Source organism: Stylophora pistillata, chromosome 10 (assembly GCF_964205215.1).
Source record: "Stylophora pistillata chromosome 10, jaStyPist1.2, whole genome shotgun sequence".
Taxonomy (NCBI): Eukaryota; Metazoa; Cnidaria; class Anthozoa; order Scleractinia; family Pocilloporidae; genus Stylophora; species Stylophora pistillata.
The window spans coordinates 1,273,091-1,293,734 of NC_142528.1; the positions used below are offsets into that span (position 1 = coordinate 1,273,091).

Sequence of the window (20,644 nt, forward strand, 5' to 3'; positions counted from 1 at the left end):
AATTTATTTTCATTCGTACCCTTGATAATGGCGTCATGAAGTCGCCGAAACGTCGGGATATTATATCGTTCGTTTTTACATGTCATTGTATTACTAAATCTTTGTTAAAACGTTGGCTATGCGTCGATCAGAAGTGTACTCAGCTGTGCTCTACGCCAAGTCTTTTCCAATCTCGAATGGGAAGAGGGGGTGAGAGGCGTCTTAATGGGACCCTACAGATGACGTGTTTAAATCAAGAAGTCTCTGATCGGGTTATCAAGTGTAAAAGCCCCCAGTGTATTTCAATAACTTTCAAAAGACGAACTTCTTCAAATAGCATGAGACTTTAATCAATATTGAAACATTCATGTAGATACACAGAATACCCATTTTCAGGGCCAACACACAAAACAACACATGAAACAAACGCACATGTAAGCGATAAAACTACAAAGTGAAAAACGCAGAGGCTTTGTGATTCTCAGTTCATGAACACAATTCACAATTCATACTGAATCTCCCCCTCCGTTCAGCAGGCCGGGCGGAAGGAATGTCGTCATGGAGGGACTAACAAGCCCATCCCCTGATCCTGACTGAGGTTCCACATCACGTTGGACTCCAGCTGGAAAGGACCACATACTGGGTACTTGGGAAAAGTTCCCTCCAAGAGCAGTTTGCTGCGAAGGGCCCGAGCCCCACAAGTAAGACGGTGCTGGTGCGTGGCCAGGTACACTACCCCACGGTACACTGGGCGCTGCAGTGTTAGACTTTGCCCCAGGCTGTTCGCTTCCCTGTGGGCCAATTGCCCACTGAGGGCTGGGGGCATTGACCTTAGACTGTTCGCCAATAACAAGGCCCTGCGAGGGCGAGGGCAATGTCCCTATTGTAGATCCCCACTGCATTCCATGAGGTGGGTTATTTACTTTAGGGGCGGGCTGTTCAGTGCTTGGTACTCCGGGTAAGACCTTGCCAATCGGTGCTTTGGTTGTGGATTGAATATTGTCCGAGGTTACCGCAGAACCAAGCACGTTCTGAAAAGACCACTGATTACCATACGTGTTGCTGGGGAAAGGGTTTGCACTCCAATCCATGGTTTGCTCAAAGAAGGATCCGATGTCACTGTCTGTGGCGAAGTCTGCTGCCACCTGGGAGCCACCCAAAATCATGCCATTCAATACTGCTCTCGCTTTTGCAGCTTCTTCCATGCTGCCGTAACGAATCAAGCTGTTCCCGTGGCGAAGGTTCAACTGGAACGTGAGCAGTGGTCCATGCCTCTCGCACATAGGACGGAGCGTCTTGGGGTCCATCTGCGAGCGAGACAAGATCATCCAACGATTGTCATACGTTTCTCTAACTGCTAATTCTTCTATACAGCAGATAACATTCAATTGACATACGTATGATGCACGATCCTCGCAGTAGATAGCGCTATTTAAACAATAGCGAAAATCAGACCTGAAAAAAATCAGGCCTGTACGGGACTCGAACCACTGACCTCTGCGATACTAGTGCAGCGCTCTACCAATTGAGCTAACAAGCCAACTGGGAGCAGGCCGTTAAGCTGATTCGTAATAAACCCGTGAAAGTGGTAAATGAGATACAATGAATATATGAAGATCATATATATATATATATTTTTTTTTTTGTATCTCATTTACCACTTTCACGGGTTTATTACGAATCAGCTTAACGGCCTGCTCCCAGTTGGCTTGTTAGCTCAATTGGTAGAGCGCTGCACTAGTATCGCAGAGGTCAGTGGTTCGAGTCCCATACAGGCCTGATTTTTTTTCAGGTCTGATTTTCGCTATTGTTTAAATAGCGCTATCTACTGCGAGGATCGTGCATCATACGTATGTAATACCGCAGTTCAAAAAAAAAAAAAAAAAAAAAAGGAAAAAAATATATATATATGATCTTCATATATTCATTGCATCTCATTCAATTGACAGTTAAATTATTTTCATAATTTATCTGCTAAGAGAGTGGACGATAAAAAAAGTTAGTTCCCAATAATTTTCTGTTGCATCGCCTTAACTGGCTTTCAGTGACAAGAAAGTATTTTAATGAACTCGACAAAGGAAGTTCAAAACTCACCCTTGGTGACAAATTGCGCAGCACTAACCAAGTTGACATGGAACTGACAGCATTCCTAAAAGGAGCAACACCGCTGGATACAGATACCGGAGGAACAGATGTTCCAGGTAAACTCCCTGGCAGCTTCTCCTCAGCACTCGGAATGGGTTGATTCGTTGACCAGATGATCCCTGAGTTTTGCAAAGATGATGGCTCAGTTGTGCTCACACTTCCACTACGGCTTTCACTTGTTGCTATAGTTACAGCTGATGCCGACGATGACAGAGTAGGAGCAGGACCCCCGACAGCAGCCCAAGGTTGAGGGTTGGGTGTCAAAGGACTAAACGGCTGGGTACTACTATCTCTTGCACTCCATGGTGTTGAACTATTAGCAAACCCAAAGCGACTGAATTGAAACTCAGGCTGGGTTTTATCGCCTCCAAGACTTGAACCATCTATCAAGCTTTTCAACCAAGCTGGGGGCTCCTCATCAAAAAGAGGGGATTCGGGCAGGGTGGTGTCTGACCCCAACCCAGGGGGTGGTCTCAAAAGTGATGCAGCACTGGATCCTGCAGATCTGCTTGTCCCTTGTGGAGGTGGGGCTGGGGCTTTTAGGTTATCCTGCCATGGTGTAGAGCCTAAGCCAAAGTCGATTTGACTTGACTCGAATGTATTATTATTGGTTGACATTCCTGAGAAGGAAGAATTTGCAGTGGTACTGACAACATTGTCTGCTATCTTTACATTGCTTCCAAGCTGTATGCTGCTGGGTGCACTGACAGTTTGGTTTCCTAAATTCGACCAGCTATCTGATGAGGAGTCAATAGTGGAAGATGGACGACTGGTGCTTTCTACGGTGTTAGGAGAAACACTATCTCTGACCTCTTCTCTTTTGTCACTCTTTGGAGCAGGGCGCCATGGTACACCTGGTTTAAATTCAGGTGGGTCTGCGGACAGCTTGGGACCAGCATCCACACCCCACCTACTAGAAACTGGATCAGGAATTCGTGCCCGTGGAGAAACATTGTTGCTGTTCGGAGCTGAGGAATCAGATAGATCACTGGTTGAAATGGATGGAGCTGATACCACACTGGCTGGCACACCTGAAGATGACTGTGAAGGAGCTGATATTGTCTGAGGTTTAGAGTCCACTGAAGCAGATGTGCTGCTGGTGACGGAGGACTGAGTGACTGATGCTGATGAAGGTTCATGTAACAAGGGCTGCTTCCACTGTGTGAGCCTCGATTGAGTCACTGGGGAAGGTTGCTTGGGTTGTTCTTCTGTTGTCACAGGAGGCACAGCAGACGGTTCACTGGGCTGGGACTTAACATTGTCTGTTATCTTGCTCGTTGGTGCCTCAGTTGTTGGTTTGTCATTAGCTGTGGCTTTATTACCCTTCTGTTGTGCATTGAGAGACTGCTGTTGCTGCTGCTGTTGTAGTAGAGATTGCTGCTGTTGTTGTTGTACTGCAGTAAATGGTAATGCAGGATGTCTCCCAGCCAAACCAGGCTGCTGCTGCAGAACTTGCTGTTGCATCTGAGCAATCATGAGTGCAATCTGCTGTTGCTGTTGATACAGTTGCTGCTGAGGCACTACCTGTTGTTTCTGCCCTAAGTGTTGCTGGGCAACAGACTGTGCAGCCAAGCGCTGTTGAACAAGTTGAAGTTGAGCTATCTGCTGAAGCATAGCAATCTGCTGAGGGGTGAATGGAGACTGAAGAAGACCTCCCTGAGCCATTCTCAGCTGCTGCAAATGAAACTGTTGCACAAACTGAGGATGAAGTAATGGATGGGCAAGAGTTGGTCTCAATGGGCCCTGAACACCTGGGTTCTGGGCGGGAGGTACTAATGGTGGACCAGTTCTTTTGCCATTGCTGGGCAATTGCAATTGCCCATTTGTGGGCTTTGCTGCCCCAGTTACAGATAATGGAGGTTTTTCAGTTTTTGTTGAAGTTGTAGAAACTTTTGTTTTAGAGTCTTGTTGTGCATCCTCTGCTTTAGTAGTTGACTGAGTTTCCGAAGTCTTGTTTTGTTGTTCACTTGCAGGCTTAGGAACAGATTCATTAGTTTGAGTCACAGATTTAGAAACTGTAACTTCATTTTGTCCTTGTTTTTGTTCCGTTTTTGATTCTAGAGTTTGTTGCTCAGCTTGCTGTTGCTGTTGAAGTTTCCTCCGTTGTTTGCGGTTCAGTTTACCCTGACATTGCTGCTGCTGTTGCTGTTGGATTCTTGCTGCCTCTGCTGGATCGGGTTCTTGTAGTTTTCCAGGTGGAACTGATACAGACTGTTCCCTGTTTTCATTCATGTTCATAGCAAGAAGGTCCCCTGAAAACACAGCAAAAAATAACGTTATGAATGTTCTCTCTGACCTTCTGATCGCAATCAGTTAATCAGCTGTTACAAAATTCTTAACACTGGCCATCACAAAAATGAACTGTCATCAGTTGGAAAAATCTGTTCGCATATCTTTGGGGTACAAGAGCACAACGTCCGAAAAGGGGGGTAGGTGTTGGATAAAGGTCTGTATTTTGAAAGGGAGAGTGGTAAAGACTGAAAACAAATTAGTGGGAAAGGAATACGCATTCAATAAGCGGACAGTCTGTGGATGGTAACAGGTTACTAATCAACTATTTCAGACTATCCGTCTCTTTGTAATTTTTCATTTTTTTTCTTTCATGTTCACTTCACCCCTTTCGAATTTTTTTAAGTGAAATTCCCCATGAAAATCCTGTTAAGTATTCATTCAATTGGTTTAGTCAAGGACCACAAGGGATTCTGAAGTTTTTGCATTAAAGAAAGACCTTACAATAAAATTAAGACAGATAAGCATACCTATTGCACTCTCGATGTTCATATGATTTGCCTTCAAAGCTTTTTCAGCATCCTCTTGCTGCACAAAATGAGAGACATAACACTCAAAAAGAAACAATTTCAGCTGGGACAATCATTACTGTTTTAAACAAAGGAAATATATTTGAAAACACAATCACGCATATCTCTTAAAGAACGTTGTCAAGTTATCAAAATGGGGTAAACACACTATTTGTATAATGTGCGTAAGACATCACTTACCTTGAAACCCATGTCTAACAGTTGTTTGAGAGATCTGTTCATCCACGCATTCGAGTCATTAGCTGGTTTGGGAGCCTAAAATGTATCGAGAGTATAAACAATACTTTCTGGTCAGCAACCATCCAGAATTTCCTTAACAATGTGTAGTGGCAAGAGTAAAACATCAAGTCCCTGGAGACCATTCTCCATTTTCCAGTAAAAGAGCTCTGGCCATTGAAATTTAGTCCAATAGTTCTTCCTACTTGAAATAATCTGCTTTCCCATAACTAATGATCATACTGACTAAACTTCACACAATGTAGTAAAAAAAACCTTAACAACTGCAATAAAGCTTACTCACTTGACTCCCTATCTACTATTGAACAGTTACAACATACATTTGAATCCCCATAACTTACACCTGCCTAACTTGAGCCTCACACTAACTAGAACCAAAATCAATTCCCCCTGGATTTCCATCGTGCATTTACAGCAATTTTGCCCTTGTTGATTGGAATCCTCCATAACTCGAACCTTCCACTAACTTGAAGCAATCTTTGTTTCCCTTCAGGTCATTTACTACATATTTTTACCCTCAATAACTTGAACCATGTTGAACCATGTTTGCCAAATCAAAACAAACAAGGTATTGCAGTCCAAAACATTTACTGAAATTTATTTTGAAGCAGCCATGTAATTTTTGTCATTTTTTTGCATTAGGGCACATTTAGCTACAGTTCCTGTATGTTCAACCTATTTTAGCTTTCCATGAAGGTTCAAGTTAAAGGGATTTGACTGTAGTAGTCAAATTCAAATAAGGGACATTTCTTACCCTATTCCTTTTGGATGCTGTAGTCCACCCATCCAGAGATCCTTCAGATCCTTCATCATTGTCCACATTTTCTTGTCCCCATTCTAAATCTGCTAGTGACACTCCTGTACTTTCTAACCACTGTGAAACTTTGCTGCTACTAACAGTTTTAAGATCAGAAGTTGTGTCTGATTTTGACACTACACTGTCCCAGCAAGAGGTACCTGTGATATCTGCAGAAGATCCCCATTTAGATGAATTAGATGCAGGTACTTCACCCCAGCCAGATGATGGTTTAGTACCAGAGTTTGAAGTTACAGTTTGTTCACATTTATCATCACCAGTTGATTTAGAAATAGAATTAGAATCCAAAAGAGGTGGTTTACTTGACTTGGAATTTGAGAGTCCATCCGCAGTAGCATGAGGTTCAGTCCATTTAGTATTAGTCTCAGCAGGGGTACCACCCCATGACGTTGTCAAATTACTAGTAACCACTGTTGATGTTGTTGGAACTTTAGGTTTGACACCCTTTCCAGGTGTTTTGTTCCAGCTAGGATTCTCAGATACATGTGAAGTGTTCACAAACTCTCCTTTTCCTGTGTCATGACTGTGCCCTAAAGACACTGAGTCCTTTGCAATTAAGCTGTTCTCCCAGCTTGAACTATTTCCCATTAGCCCTCCAAATCCCCCTTTGGCTACTGCACCCCAGCCTGCCTCAAGTCCTCCATTGTCTTTTGCCGTCGCTGCTTCAGCAGCATCAATAGCTTGATCAATTGACTCATCAATGACATCCCAATTCTCAGATGATGTTGTTGAAGTCCCAGGCCAATTACTAGTTTCCAAAGACTTTTTGTCCATATTAGCATTGACATTTCCTTGAGTAGAATTTGAATTGTCCAAGATAAGTGCATTAGACAAAGAAGAAACAGAAGTTTTAGGGGAAGATTCTGCTGAATACTGACCCTTTTCAGAGCCAGCATCCAATGAGGAAGTTTTTATCTTTTCACCTATTGCTCCTTTTGATCCTACATTAGGCCAAGTGTCTTTATCTCCTCCATCCACAACAAGTTTATCCCACGTCCCTTCCTTATCTCCCCACTGTCGATCCTCACTACCCCACTTGTCTGCATCTTCCCAAGTTTCCAGTGAATTACCCCAACCTGACCCCTTTACAGGGGCAGATTGTGACCAGCCTGAGTCATCCACTGGGTCTATCATGTCTGCAAATTCTTTTGCTCCAAAACGATTAGGATCCTTCTTCTTGCCAACTAATTTAAAAAAATATACCTGACATTAAAGGCCCACTATCACACATCATAATTTGTATTTTGTGTGCAAAATGCAATTATCATTTAGAACATTTTATTCACAAGTAAACAATAATAGCAGTGTTTCCAAACAATTACCAGTTGGAAAGTCACTAAGGTGACCCTAAGTCTTTGATTCAATAACAATTATGAAAATTTCTTCATCAAACTGATCAAATAGAGTCTTCAAAATCAGTTCTTTCTTAGAAAGTGTTGAAAAATAGGGATTTCAATAGGACATTTATTTCCTATAGATAGCCCAAGTTTTGTTATACATGTATTCATATTGTTCTCAACACCAAGCCTTTTTTCCTTTGTCAAAACCAAAAGCAATCAAAATAACTTTTTTTAACAATTCCATGTCAGCATTATATTGTACTACTAGTCACCTGCAGGAGGCTGCTTTGGTTGAGGTTTGGTTTGTTGTGGAAGTGACTGTTGTTGCTGCATTTGTTGTGAAGTCATTTGATACTGTGATTGTTGCTGCTGTTGTTTCAATTTCTTTTGGAACCTTGGTGGGATTTCTCTTGGGTATTGTTGCTGATCTGTTCTCTGCTGTTGTTGTAGTCTCTTCATGCTCTATAGCAGTAAACATGAAAGTGTAAGGCAAAATTCACCTATTTTGTCTGAAGAACTGCTAGAATCTATACAGCTGGCACAGATACCATGTGCAAAAATTCCCTTCTCTCCCCAAAATTTCCTGAACATGACATGGTAAATATACCCTAACACTTCCTATCTACATTAAATCTTTCCTACAAAAGTTAATTTCAATTTGTTTGCACCATCATTCAGCGAATAAATATATCATTTTTATATTGTCACTGCTGTTATTTTTCTCTTAAAAATTGTTGCTTTATCGATGCAGAACACTCAGTTTAGTTCCTAAGAAAAGTTTTAGACTTCTTATCCATTATTGAACAACAGATGAACACACAATAAAGTAAAGGATGAAAGCAAGATTCTTTAGATGCTCATGAAAAATTATACTTTAATACCTTAATCTGCATTTCTGTGGAAACATTTGTCTATTATCTAATTCACAACTTTGTATGGAAGGCAAGGAGAAAAATGAAACTGATAAATTCAATGTTTACCTGGTTTTTGTTTGCCGCTTTCTCTTTGTCTTCTTTTTCTGAAAATAATGCAGTTATAAATTAGAGCCTTGTAAAAATAAAAGTAACATTTCTAAGAGTTGAAAATAAAAAAAGATATTTATAAATAAAGAAAGAAAACCATGTATGACGGGCCAATTAAATGCTTTGCCAAAATTCACAATCATACCTTTTGCAGCTTGTTGAGCAGCCTGCAAAATAACAAAGAAAACTAGTGAGTTGATGTACTGTACCATATTAAATCTTATGTAAGTTTATATACTTTGGGTTTGATGAACCAAATTGCAAGTATTTATAAAATGTCTTGGAAAATGATGCCCACACCATCATCGTCAGATGCTGCACCTTGCATAAGCTGATACAAATCTGACAAATTCACGTTAACCTTACATTCTGAACTGTAGGTTAAAGCACATTCACAACCAAGACATCAAATGCTATAGATATCAAACTGAAATGTCCAATAACACATGCAAAAGATGAATAACAATCTTCTTAGACAAGTAGATTAAGGCTGTTGACTTAACTGATTCAAGACAACTTGAAATGACTTTTAATTTGAGTGAGAAAATTATGAACCTTTCTGGCTGCCTTTTCCTTCTCTGCCTTCTCTTTTCAGCTTTCTTCCTTTTTTCTTCCTCTTCTCTTCGTTTTTTCTCCTCTTCCTGCTGACGACGTCTTTTCTCCTCTTTCTCTTGCTCAAGCTTCTGTTGTCTTTCCCGTTCTTTTTGTTCCCTAAAAACAAATTTAAATGAAAGGGAGATGTTCTTCAATTGCCATGATAATTAGGAAAGCTAGACAGCTTGGTCACAGGAAAAAGAAAGATACATTAAAGAGTGTTTTAAAACCCCTTTAACTCTCATGAGTGACCGAGACAGAATTTCTCCCGGGGCAAGTGATGGGAATACAGAAAATATCAATTATGGGATTACAAGTTGATCCAATACCAAATTCTCTGAATCAACATCATATGAATTGTATAGCTGAGTGTAAAGAGAATTGCTAATGAGATCTTGGTAGTGAAAGGGTTAAAACAGACAAACAATGTAATCTTACTTTTCCCGCCTTTTCCTCTCCTCATTCTGTGCTTTAATTCTCTCTTCTTCCAGGCGCTTTTGTTTCTCAACCTCCAGCTAAAAATGGAAAGGAAGTTTGAGTTTTTCATGGAAAGTATAGGATGCATTTAGACTATTGTCTGGAGCTCATTTTTCTGGCTGATTGACACCTATCTAATACACATGCTCTGAAACAAACCTACACACCTGTTTCCTTTGTTTTTCCTTTTCCTCTTCTTCTTTCCGCTTTTCCTCTAATTCCACTGCAATCTTCTCCATTTCCTACATAGCAGAACAATTACAGAGAACAGCTTTTGCATTGACTCAAAAGTCTGAAGACTTTATTAAGGGTATATTATTGTCAAGACTAGAAAAGCAGGGTTCTTGCTTAAGTTTTCATAGGAGGTAAAAAGTAAGAAATAGCAGGTAACTTTGTTACCTTTCCCCATGCTGGGCCGCATAGGCCCCCACCGGGGTCTAGGGGTAGGTTTTCCACGTGTGGACACCATGTTGCAAACTGTGACATTTCTAAATAAATGCTGGGCCTTTTCACTTGGTCGTGAGAAGAATGGAATGGAAAACATGGCGGAGGTCATTTTACGAGGTGACTGTGAGGGACGAATTTGGTCAAAAAAGCAGGATTTCTTTAACATATGGTGTATTTTCAAACCAGTAACATGCGATAGATATCTTCACAACATTGATTGGAAGGAGAAAGAGATACTTTTCCCAAAAAATTTTAAAAATCATTGGATAACCTCAGTAAATATTTCAGTCCCAGGTCTCAGTGAAATAGGCCATAACATTTACTTGAACAGCCACTAAAAATAACCAGTTACCAGCTCTTCACAAGAACCCTGGAAAAGACATACAGCAAGGACTACCTACAACAAAATACATACAACAAGAACTACTAACTTTTTCTCTCCGTCGCTGCTCAGCTTGCAGTTGTTTCTTGCTCTTAGGTTTTGGCTGAGAATGAGGTTGATAAACATTATTAATAAACACGACACTTTTTACTGTCAGAAGATTTCAACCACTGCCAGTATATAACCAGAAGTGATCATTCTTTTTCACACTAGGTACCAACCTTTGCCACAGGTACAGGCATTTTCCCTTTCTTGCTTGACTGCTGAAAATTGCAAAGGACAAGATATTAATGAACAGAGAGGACTACAATTTTGAAAATCTCTAAGTTACAAGTTCATGTAGTAAGACAGTACAGAAAAGATAAGCCAGCAAATTCTGGAGATGTCAAAATTGTTGGAAAAATAAATACACAGGCTGGGATGATCAGTGTAGTAGGATATGTATGTTGGGGGAGACTCAGTGGCCTTTTGGTCACTACACTGAACTCTGGCTTGAGAGGTCAGGGTTTTGAGACCTGGCCGGACTAGTTACGTTGCCGGCCAAGACACTTTATTCTCCCACTGCCCCTCTCAACCCAGGAGTTTTAACGGATACCTGTGAATTGTCAGGGAAGCCTGATGAAATGTTAAGGGGAACCTTGATATGGACCAGCATCCCATTCAGCAGGGAGGGGGGGGGGGGCGCGCAATATTCTTTATCATTTCATGCCAAATAGGACCTAATGATGTTTCCAGATAATAATTTGATGTTGATGACTTTCTTCACAAAACAGAACTGTCAGGGTTCAAGCAACAAACATAATTATAACCCTTCATTACCTTTTTAGTTGCATCTCTCTTCATGTCTTCTTTGTGCTGATTTAATTTGTTCTTCATACCCATCAGCTAAAAATAACAATTTTTCAAATCAATATCAGAAAGACTATAAAAGACAACAAACATTTTAGCTTTATCAAACACTTACATTTTCTTCTTTGAACTCTTCAGGAACAGGTTTGCCTTTCTTTTTGCGATTCTGATATAAACAATGTTAAAGATACCCTTAGAATTTAAAAACAATGAAGAACCATGTAAACAAAATCAGACTGAAATTTCATCTTTAGAATGAGATATTTCTGAAAAAATACAATTTTCCATAAGCTGTTAAAAGATAAAGATAACGGTTAAAAGGGGTTATAATAATGAAGTTAAGTATGAGAAATAATACAAAGGCTAGGAGATCAATAAAATAATACATGAAAAAAACAAAAAAGGAAGAGTATTAGCCCTAAGGTGAACCAGGATATAGGTTAGTCATCAATCTCATACAAACCAAGCACTCGTGAAGTAACTATAATGAGCAAAATGTTACCTTGATGATCTCCATGATACTATCCAAGTCACCCTCTCCATCAATGTCCTCATCCTCTTCAGTATCTGGGTATCTGTTTTATGAGAAAAGTATAAGTATCACAATTTAGTATAATTTCAGAGCTGAGCAAAGAATTTCCAGCAATCTGATTAGTCGAGCGGTTCCTTATATGACACTATAAACCGCTCCATGCGGTTTGTATAAAATGTTAAAATAAAATGTTAATAAATGTTGCTAAAATCTTATGATTTTGGAAATTTCTCTGTTGTTCAGCTCTGAAATTATACTAAAACAATTATTCGCCTCAGGTTCGTTGAATATCGTAGAATAATCCCCTCGACTTCGTCTCAGGGATTATTCGACGATATTCACCTCGCCTTCTGTGAATAATTGTTAAATAGAAGTTTGAATGTAATATTTCAGTTGACATTCTCAAAGGCAACCAGTATGTACAATATCCACAAAACATCATGGAGCCAAAGAGCACAACAGATGTGACTATAAACTCGAGAAATTTGTTTTAACGCAATGTTAATTCTCACAAGTAACTTGGAAACAAAAGAGGAGTGCGCAAGACGAAATCACTTTTCGATTACAGCACTGTAAGAGACAATAAAAGAACAAAGCAGTTATCCACTGTAAAAAGGAAGGCACTGTTATACCTAAAGAGAGGTGAAATATCCATATAAAAGAAATTAAAAAAAATTAGCTATTAAAAAGACTAATAACAATGATACTTCATTCTCACCTAGACTCAAAATCTCCATCAGATGAACATGGGTGCTGCTTAGAACTACAGAAATATGTAAGAAAGTTACTAGTTCCAGCTCCTTCTGCATCTAGGGATGAACAAAAAAAAAAAAGTTTTAATCATACCTTAATTTATGAATATAAAGTACTCTCACACATTTTTAACATTATACAAACAATCACTGATGATAACCACTCTCCCATAATCACTTATGAGCACAAAAACAAACAGGCACAAAGCTAGTTGTTACATAAACAAATGGAAGAATAATCTAAGAGTCAATATTTTTTTTGAAAAACTTGAAATATTACAGAGACCACCTCAAGAATAAAAGCTGCATGATCTTCATACTGTCTAAGTGAACAGTTAATGAAAACGTGACTGCTAATTGATTTAACTAGATTTCCTAGGAAGTCCATCCATTACAACAACATCGAAGAAAAAATTATTAATTCTCATATAAACCAACACTTTTATTAAAATATCTGTTAAATATAGGATGGCTTGTTTGCAGCTAAACAATACGTGAGTTAACCGATTCCGGTTGGGGTTTGTGTAATGTTTACGTGTCAATCTTGGATTGTTAGTGGCAGGGATGACATTGTGTTAAGTAGGGTAAAGCCAAACATGTGTAACACCAAACGTTGCACTTAAAGAGTACAGCGACAAGGGAAGTATTTTGCAAATCGACTTACCTTCTTTCCAGTCAAAGATATCGCGTAAGAAGTCAAAGAAAATCTGTAGAAAAATACCAATCCTTCATGTTCAACATAACTGTATCTTGTGTAAAATAGCGTACATCATAAAGAATTCTCTCAAGGGAGAACTCTTCAGTTTGAATAAAACGGATCACATGAATTTTACCTGATCGTAGTCTGGTCGATTTGAATCGTTTCTGTACTCTGTGTAAAAGAAAAAAAGTACGGTACATTACGCAAAATCTAACAAAGATTTCGCTGTCTGAAACTTAATAGTCATACATAATTGGAAGGCACGCAATTCTGGCCAGATACAAAATTAGAAAGTCATATTAACAGATCTACCAAATTAATGAAACTGCCATGATCTGTAGTTGCAAATAATTGAATGCACAGTTAAAATCGCTGTTACCTAACGTGAGAGATTCGAAAGCTTTGCTGATTTCATCGAACTGCTTTTTTGAGTTGCTTGCCGAGAAGTCGCTCTGGTTCTGAAAAGTGAAAGCAAGGTCAACAGAGTGAGACTAAATTATCAACTTGGCAAAGAGAAAGTTTCAAAGAATGCTGGAATGTAAATACTAAATAACAGACATAAAGGTAGACTTTTAAGAAAAGTGACGTACTTTTGCTGAAAAAAAGAGAGTAACAACGACTGCACAAATGAAATTCTATATAGCGTAACCTTACCTTGTCAGGGTGAAACTGGAGTGCAAGTTTCTTATATGCCCGCTTGATTTCGAATTCATCTGAAAAATAATGGTCGATTCAGGGTAAACCGACGAATATAACAAGCACCAACAAATAACAACTTCAAAGAAATTTTCTTTGGAGTACACCTAACTATATTTTAGCCTTAAATTCGTTAGTAAGCGTGTATTCCATCGCCCACTTCAAGTCGGAAGTTCCTAGATAGTGAATCGCTTGTAGGATGCACAGTGGTAAACATAACCACAGAAAAACCTACTTTCGGGTGAACATTTATCCACTCCCAGTATCTTAAGGTACTCCTTCTCCTCTTCTTTTGGCATTTTAACGCGTTGTCCCTCGTGTATCTGTAAAACCCTTCATCAATTTTTTTGATATCTAGACTCAATCGTCTCAAACGCTTAGTAAATCCAACATGGCGATCCCTTCCGATGACGTCACGTGCCTAAACCTATCCCAGCATTCATTTACTAATTTAGCGGAACTAGTCAAAATATCGGTTGAAATTTGGTAAACTACAATGCAAAGAACCCTCTTTAACAATTATTTGTTACATACACTGAGAATCACCCACTGAGACAGACGTACACCAAAACCTTCAAAGTTGGCAAGGGTGGCTTGTTTCGCAAGTCCAACTGATGCCGCGTATTGCATTCCACATTGAAGCAAAACCCAAAAAAGTTTTTCTCCGAAATATTTCAGAATTCTCTGCACTTTTGAAGCCTTATTTCTACGATCAATTTATATTGATTCATTTTAAATTACGACACACTTTCGATTACATTTATACCGAACCATTTAGGCCAGGCTTATCCTACCTGATTTCAGATCGTTCAGATCACGTTAGAACAACCTACGTTCAATTCAGTCTTAAGTCTCAAGAACTTTAAAATTTCTGCGAGACTGGCTTTTTTATGAAGAGAAATATCAGGAATTTTACTTATTTAATTTAGAGATGATTGTACATGCAAGGTATGGGTAATAATCTAGACACTGTGAAGGTGTAGTCTGATCGTCCGGGTGAGTGTAGTCCTGAGAAGGACTGTTGTCGGTGGTAGTGTCTGACGTTTCGACAACCTGTGCGGAAGTCATCATCAGAGTCAAGTGAATGATTGTTGTCAGTAGAATGTTCTACAATCATTCTACTGACAACAATCATAGTCTGATGATTACTTCCGCACAGGTTGTCGAAACGTCAGTCACTACCACCGACAACAGTCCTTCTCAGGACTACACTCACCCGGACGATCAGACTACACCTTCACATGTTACCCCCGGGTTCAAACCATTTACTGCAATCTAGACACTGACCTAAATATGAGAAAAGAATACGATTTAGACCTGATTGCATTTCCAACACCGGCTCGATACCATCTCATTCTGAGGGGAATTTTTGCATCTATCGTTCCTGGTATGAGGCGAAAGTCAGCCGCTTACTTACAGAGAAATTTAGGGATCGCCGGGGCTGCAGAGGTACGGGAAGGGATAAAAACGCTCGGTCATTTGAACAATAAAAGCTCTCATACGGGCTTGATATCAAATGAATGAAGTGGGAGTTGAATTTTTTTCCAGATCTATTAAAATTATGGATCTCTCATACTTCCTCTTAAACTGGTAAACAGGTTGTGAGGATGGTCAAACTTTTCCATCGAAGGGCTTTGTTTTGAGAATTTCTCACATGATCATATAAAAGTTGGACTTCACATGACAACGATGACTCAGCCTCGTCTTGATGAATAGCGTGACTATGAAAGCGCCCGCGATATCGGGAACGCGAAAACAAATGGCGGCACCTGGTATGTCACACGGAAAAAGAAAAGGTAATTTGGCGTTATTTTAGCTGAATGATTTCTTTATCTTATGGCTATGGCAATTTGACAAACGGTATTCATATTCTTAACTTTGCTTCATGTAGGACACAGATCCACGCAGGAGCGGCACCAGGAGCGGCACTTGGATCAGAATTGGAGACAGTAAGTGATTTGCATTTCTATCATGCAGTTTATATTTCGAGTCGAGTCAAGTTAAGTTAACTTTAACCACACACTTTTAGAGGTCTTAATCGCCGAAGAGAGTTTTTGAGTCTGTTAATACGTACCATTCATTTATTGGCAATTCGAAGAACAACTGTTCAACTAAACTACGCAAAGCTGTAATATTTTGTACGGAACCAAAATGAAAGTTCAGTTGGGTGTTTTTTGCACTAAATAATGGACTTTACTAGAACATTTTTCTTGATAAATTATTTAGGAATTGAATGGTTAAGCTTAAACAATCATATACTGATATATACCAGGGCAAGGGAATAAAAGAAAAGAAAGACAGCAGCGTCAGTTTGTGGTCATGGCCTTATGTATTTGAACTGATCTGAAAAACGTACCTTTTAAAAGTAATAACACTGAAAGAGTATCTTCATATTGCAGACCTCTAAGATCAGGGTCTCCCGGTACATCACATGTAAATGGTAACAGTCCTTATGCCTCCCTTAAAAGAGATTCAAATGCAAGTCCCGCAGATCTGGAATTTAAAAAGAATGTAGATTTTTTACAAAGAGGTACTGTAATGAATGATTTATCACAAGGAATGTAATGACTCTTTCATTATTATTGTTATTATCAGTATCTTTTATTAATTCAGAGATATGAACATTTCCTGAAAGGTTTTGGAATTACATTAGGACTTAATTCTGCTGTCAGTAGCTGTACTGAAAATGTTAAGGCTTTGTTTTTACAATACTGGTTTTGTTGTTAGCTTGTTTTTCTGTTGAAAATCTCTTTTGTAAGATTTCATCAGCACCACTTTCTCTGACTGCACATCACATCATAACCTCAACATGTACCTTCTTTAAAAGTTAACTTCAGCTATGAATATTTCACTTGCAGAATGGAGAAAGTGTGAAGCTGAGTTAAAGTCAAGAAAAGGTGAGCAGGATTTGTACTTTAGGTTACTGAACAGAAAAAATTTTTTGTTCTTTTTTTGTGTTTTATCTTTTTTTTTTTACATGAACTGCACCAAACAAAACTAAGGTACAAAAAGGTATACTCTTTTACTCATGCTTGGCACCCACTGGTGTAAGAATGATCATGTACATTCATGATTATAATGTAATCATAATAGGGTTATTATCGAGTGAAAACACAAATGAAGCTCAGATAAATAATTTAAAGAATCCATTTTAGTATATCAAGAGCAAGAAATTACTAGAACTGGAGCAACCATTAACCAGAATAGAAAGAGTTTCTATGTCTTAATGACTGTGTTTATGTATGCCAGATTAAATATCCCTCTGAAAGGTAAGCAGTGTCATTTATAATCAGAATCATAAGAAAATATTCAATCCTTTTCTTATGTTCATGCATCTTAATGAAAATTTTGCTCCCGCTAAGACATATTCAGCAAGAGAAAGATCTTTTATGTTTGTGATTGCTTTGTAGTAGGTGGACAATAAGCTTAATCACAATTTATTTTGTTGCAATTTTTCATTAGATACAATTACACAATACGTTGATCGCAATCCAGATAAACCAGGTATGGTTGATAATGTTTAGATTGACCCAAGCAACAACTGGAGAAATCCATACATTTTTTAAATCAGTTACCTGAAGGAGCTTGTTCTTTTACTGGTTCCACGTTAAGCCGAATTACTCAATATCTAAATTACTAAACATTTTCTATGGCTTCCTAAAAAGACTCTCCATGACTTGTCAAGTGTTCCCCTTGTTCTTGAAATTAGATCAAACAAATAAACAAGTGATACAGGTCTTAGGTATAATTACTCAAGTGATTATAGAAATTATCATGCTCTTATTGGCCGAAAAAGCATCATATTCCGCTATAATCACCTCGAGCAAGGTGATTATAGCGGAAGGACAAATTTTCAAAATGGCTGCCTCGTGCGTCTTTGTCAATGTGTCTCAAGAGGAAATTAATTTAGTAAAGGAAAATGCCATTCTGAGGAATACCAAACACGCCACAAAGTTTGGAATGACACTCTTCAAAGGTAAGGTGTGAAAATTGTGCTCTACGTAACAAAGAAACCATTTAAATTCCTGGGAAAATTTTGTTTATGTCGACATGCATGAATAGAATCAAAACAACTACATTAAATTTTTGAAACACTTTATTTACTTAACAGAATGGTTTCAACAACAAACTGAATTTACCAATGACTTTGAGGCAATGGAGGTCAACAAGATGAGTAAATATTTGTCAAAAATTATGTCTCGGTCAGGATGAAAGACGGGACTTTTTACAAGAGAAATAGTCTGTTGTCCGTGCGAGCGGCTCTCACTCAGTTGTTCACTGACGTGTGACAATGACAAATAAAATTTAACATTCCTTTGCTCATTTCTATAATCACCTGAGTAATTATACTAAAACAATTATTTACCTCAGGCTCGTGATTATTGGTGAATATTCACTTCGCCTTCGGCGAATAATTGTGAAGTGTTATGATTAGTATGTTGTCTTTTCATTATTAATTTGTTTCTCTCTAGATTGGCCAGGTGTGGATTTGGATGCTTTCCTTGAAAGTGTCCACCACCTTCAGCAGCAGCAACAATTACAATAACAAAGACCAAAGATGAAGACATACATATAAATATTGCCATTGTCAAGTACATCTTGTTCCTTCATAAACGTCTTGGCGAAACCAAAGTTGTTTCTAATCTTTGGGGAGAGAACTTTTCTGATTAAAGCTGCCTAAAATAACTGACTGATGTAATTTATTTTTCTTTTACTCAATTTGAATTAGAGCTTTGCAATTTCTCAGGTTTTGTTGTTGCACAGATCTTCCATTTTGTTTATTTATTATGTTTTACATGCGTAGCATACAAGTTTAACACTTTCCAAGTTATTTTGCTTCTAAGTTTATTTTTAAAAATGTGAAAGGCTGAAGGGAAAATTGATGAAATAAGAATAAAGTATGCATGGGAGATGTGGAGGTGAACTATGGCCTCTCTTGAGTAGAAGAAAAAATTGAAATCTCTGACGAAGAGCTTATTTCAAACGTGATTTTTTCCCATTATGTGGGTTTTCAAACTCTCTTACTATCCATTGTTGCAAGGGTATTATAGTCTGCATTTGAACACACTATCAAAGATAACTCCCAAGTAAGGATATTGTTTGGATTTAATCATGAAAGATTCCCATGACTAACCCACAAAGAAATCTATGATAACCAATAAGGAGAGTTAAATTTTAGATCCTGGAGGTGAGAAAGTCAATTTTACCACTTCACACTGCTGGTAATGAAATGTGCAATTGAGATGTTTTACACTCATCTAGCACTAAATCTCATTTAACAGCCATGTCATAATTTATTTTTTGAATGCAGTGAACTCCTAATGAACATTCTTTTTAGCCACCAAAGGGGGGGGGGGGGGGAAATTTCAAAGTCATTCCTCCCAATGATATCCATACATCATCCAACAAACAAGGTGATGGCAATTGACAAAACGATCAGTTAGCGTCTGTTTTCTAACTAAAGCATAAAATAGTTTCGAATAAGTTCCAGGGAAAATTAAGGGAGCTAAACGGGAGATTGAAGATAACACGAAAAGTGAGAGGGCAAATTGGGGGGCAAGAAGCGTGTTTTGGGCTAATTTGTTATTCCTTAAATTTAAAATCATTTCAAAATTTTAAATTTCAAGTTGCTAGAACCGAGCTCCCTGCCACTTCTGAGTATTTAAGTTTATTCTGCAAATTATAATTGCTGTAAAAATATGCATAGATTGAGAATAAAATTTTAAAGTTATTTGAATGTACTGAAGCTTTTTGTGAGTTCCTAAAAGAGTAGAATTTGAAAAGCTACGGCTATGTGTGGTGAAAGATAAAGCATACGACAAGATGATGATCAAAACATTTTATTTGCGTAATGGTGCCTCTACAAGTCTTGCAACCTTCCGGAAGTCTTTGTGAGTTTAGTCATATTTAGAAAACCATCGGAATTTGTATGTGACTCTTGCACGGGACTTGCAACTTCCTGTGTCTTTGTGAGTTTAGTCAAATCTAGCAAAACATCGGGATTTGTTTGTAACTCCTTGACAAGTCTTGCAACCTCCCGCGTGTCTTTGTGACTGTAGATAAAGTTTTCAAAGCATGGCGATGTTTTTTTACTCCTGCCTAGGTCGGCATGCAAACCCGGATAGCAGATTTTTGACAAAAAAGCGTTAGAAAAAGTAAGAGGGAATGTTCAAATCTTTTTCGCACTCATTTAACCACTTGTAGAGAAATGTTGGTCAGGCTAATTTTAATACTTTTTTTGGCATAATAGATAAATATGAAAGTACTTGTAGCACCAATGGTTAACCGAGGATCGAAAGGACGACTGACGGTTAAGCTTTCAGAAAACGTAAAGAGAAACTATACAAATACCTGTAAAATTAAATTTAATGTATATTTCCCCTTGGTTGGCTCTTTAGCCTTGTAAACTTGGGAGTTTGAATTACCATGAAATCCTTGAGGGCTTATATTGCTCAATTCGTAAATAAAAATCGTAAACGCAGAGTAATCTCTATACACAAACCATGTTAGCGAAGCTTCCAAAGAAGAAAAGATTCAAACAAACTTCAAGTTGCACAAGCGAGAATTTACCAAATGTCGTTTTTACGGTATGGTACTCGAGTACCTTGTGTGTCTGAACAGGTACATGTGACGACCGCTGAATAAAAAGGTACAACTACAATCTAACATTTCTAAGCATATTTCCTCACACTTTGATCGAAAATACAAACAACTTTTAGCGCGCTGAAGGCAAAGAACGCCTGCATTGGGTTCTCCAACTCAACATACCAAGGGGCAAGAGTCATAACAATGACCCTTGACAACCTTATAAATAAAGAAAGAATGAGGTGTATTTGAGCGCAGATTAAAGTTCAGC

At 38.4% G+C, this 20,644-nt stretch overlaps 2 protein-coding genes across 2 annotated transcripts; one reads left to right on the forward strand and one right to left on the reverse strand.

The window, feature by feature from the left end:
• Positions 1-304: 304 nt before the first annotated feature.
• LOC111337157 (uncharacterized) lies at positions 305-14,202 on the reverse strand. The gene is given in 23 exon segments (XM_022943396.2): positions 305-1,286; positions 2,074-4,376; positions 4,884-4,941; positions 5,124-5,198; positions 5,935-7,181; positions 7,610-7,799; positions 8,318-8,355; positions 8,505-8,526; positions 8,915-8,949; positions 8,952-9,070; positions 9,392-9,468; positions 9,598-9,672; positions 10,309-10,362; positions 10,481-10,522; positions 11,079-11,144; positions 11,224-11,274; positions 11,611-11,683; positions 12,359-12,449; positions 13,057-13,099; positions 13,226-13,263; positions 13,472-13,550; positions 13,747-13,805; positions 14,024-14,202. Coding segments are annotated over 23 exon segments (5,700 nt in total). The 5' UTR covers positions 14,088-14,202; the 3' UTR covers positions 305-485.
• A 1,298-nt stretch (positions 14,203-15,500) lies between these two features.
• Positions 15,501-19,525, forward strand: LOC111337160 (uncharacterized). Its single transcript, XM_022943399.2, has 6 exons — positions 15,501-15,584; positions 15,680-15,737; positions 16,188-16,318; positions 16,647-16,685; positions 17,251-17,292; positions 18,261-19,525. Exons 1-6 carry the CDS (start codon positions 15,512-15,514, stop codon positions 18,332-18,334), a joined length of 417 nt encoding a protein of 138 aa, XP_022799134.2. The 5' UTR covers positions 15,501-15,511; the 3' UTR covers positions 18,335-19,525.
• The last annotated feature ends 1,119 nt before the right edge of the window (positions 19,526-20,644 follow it).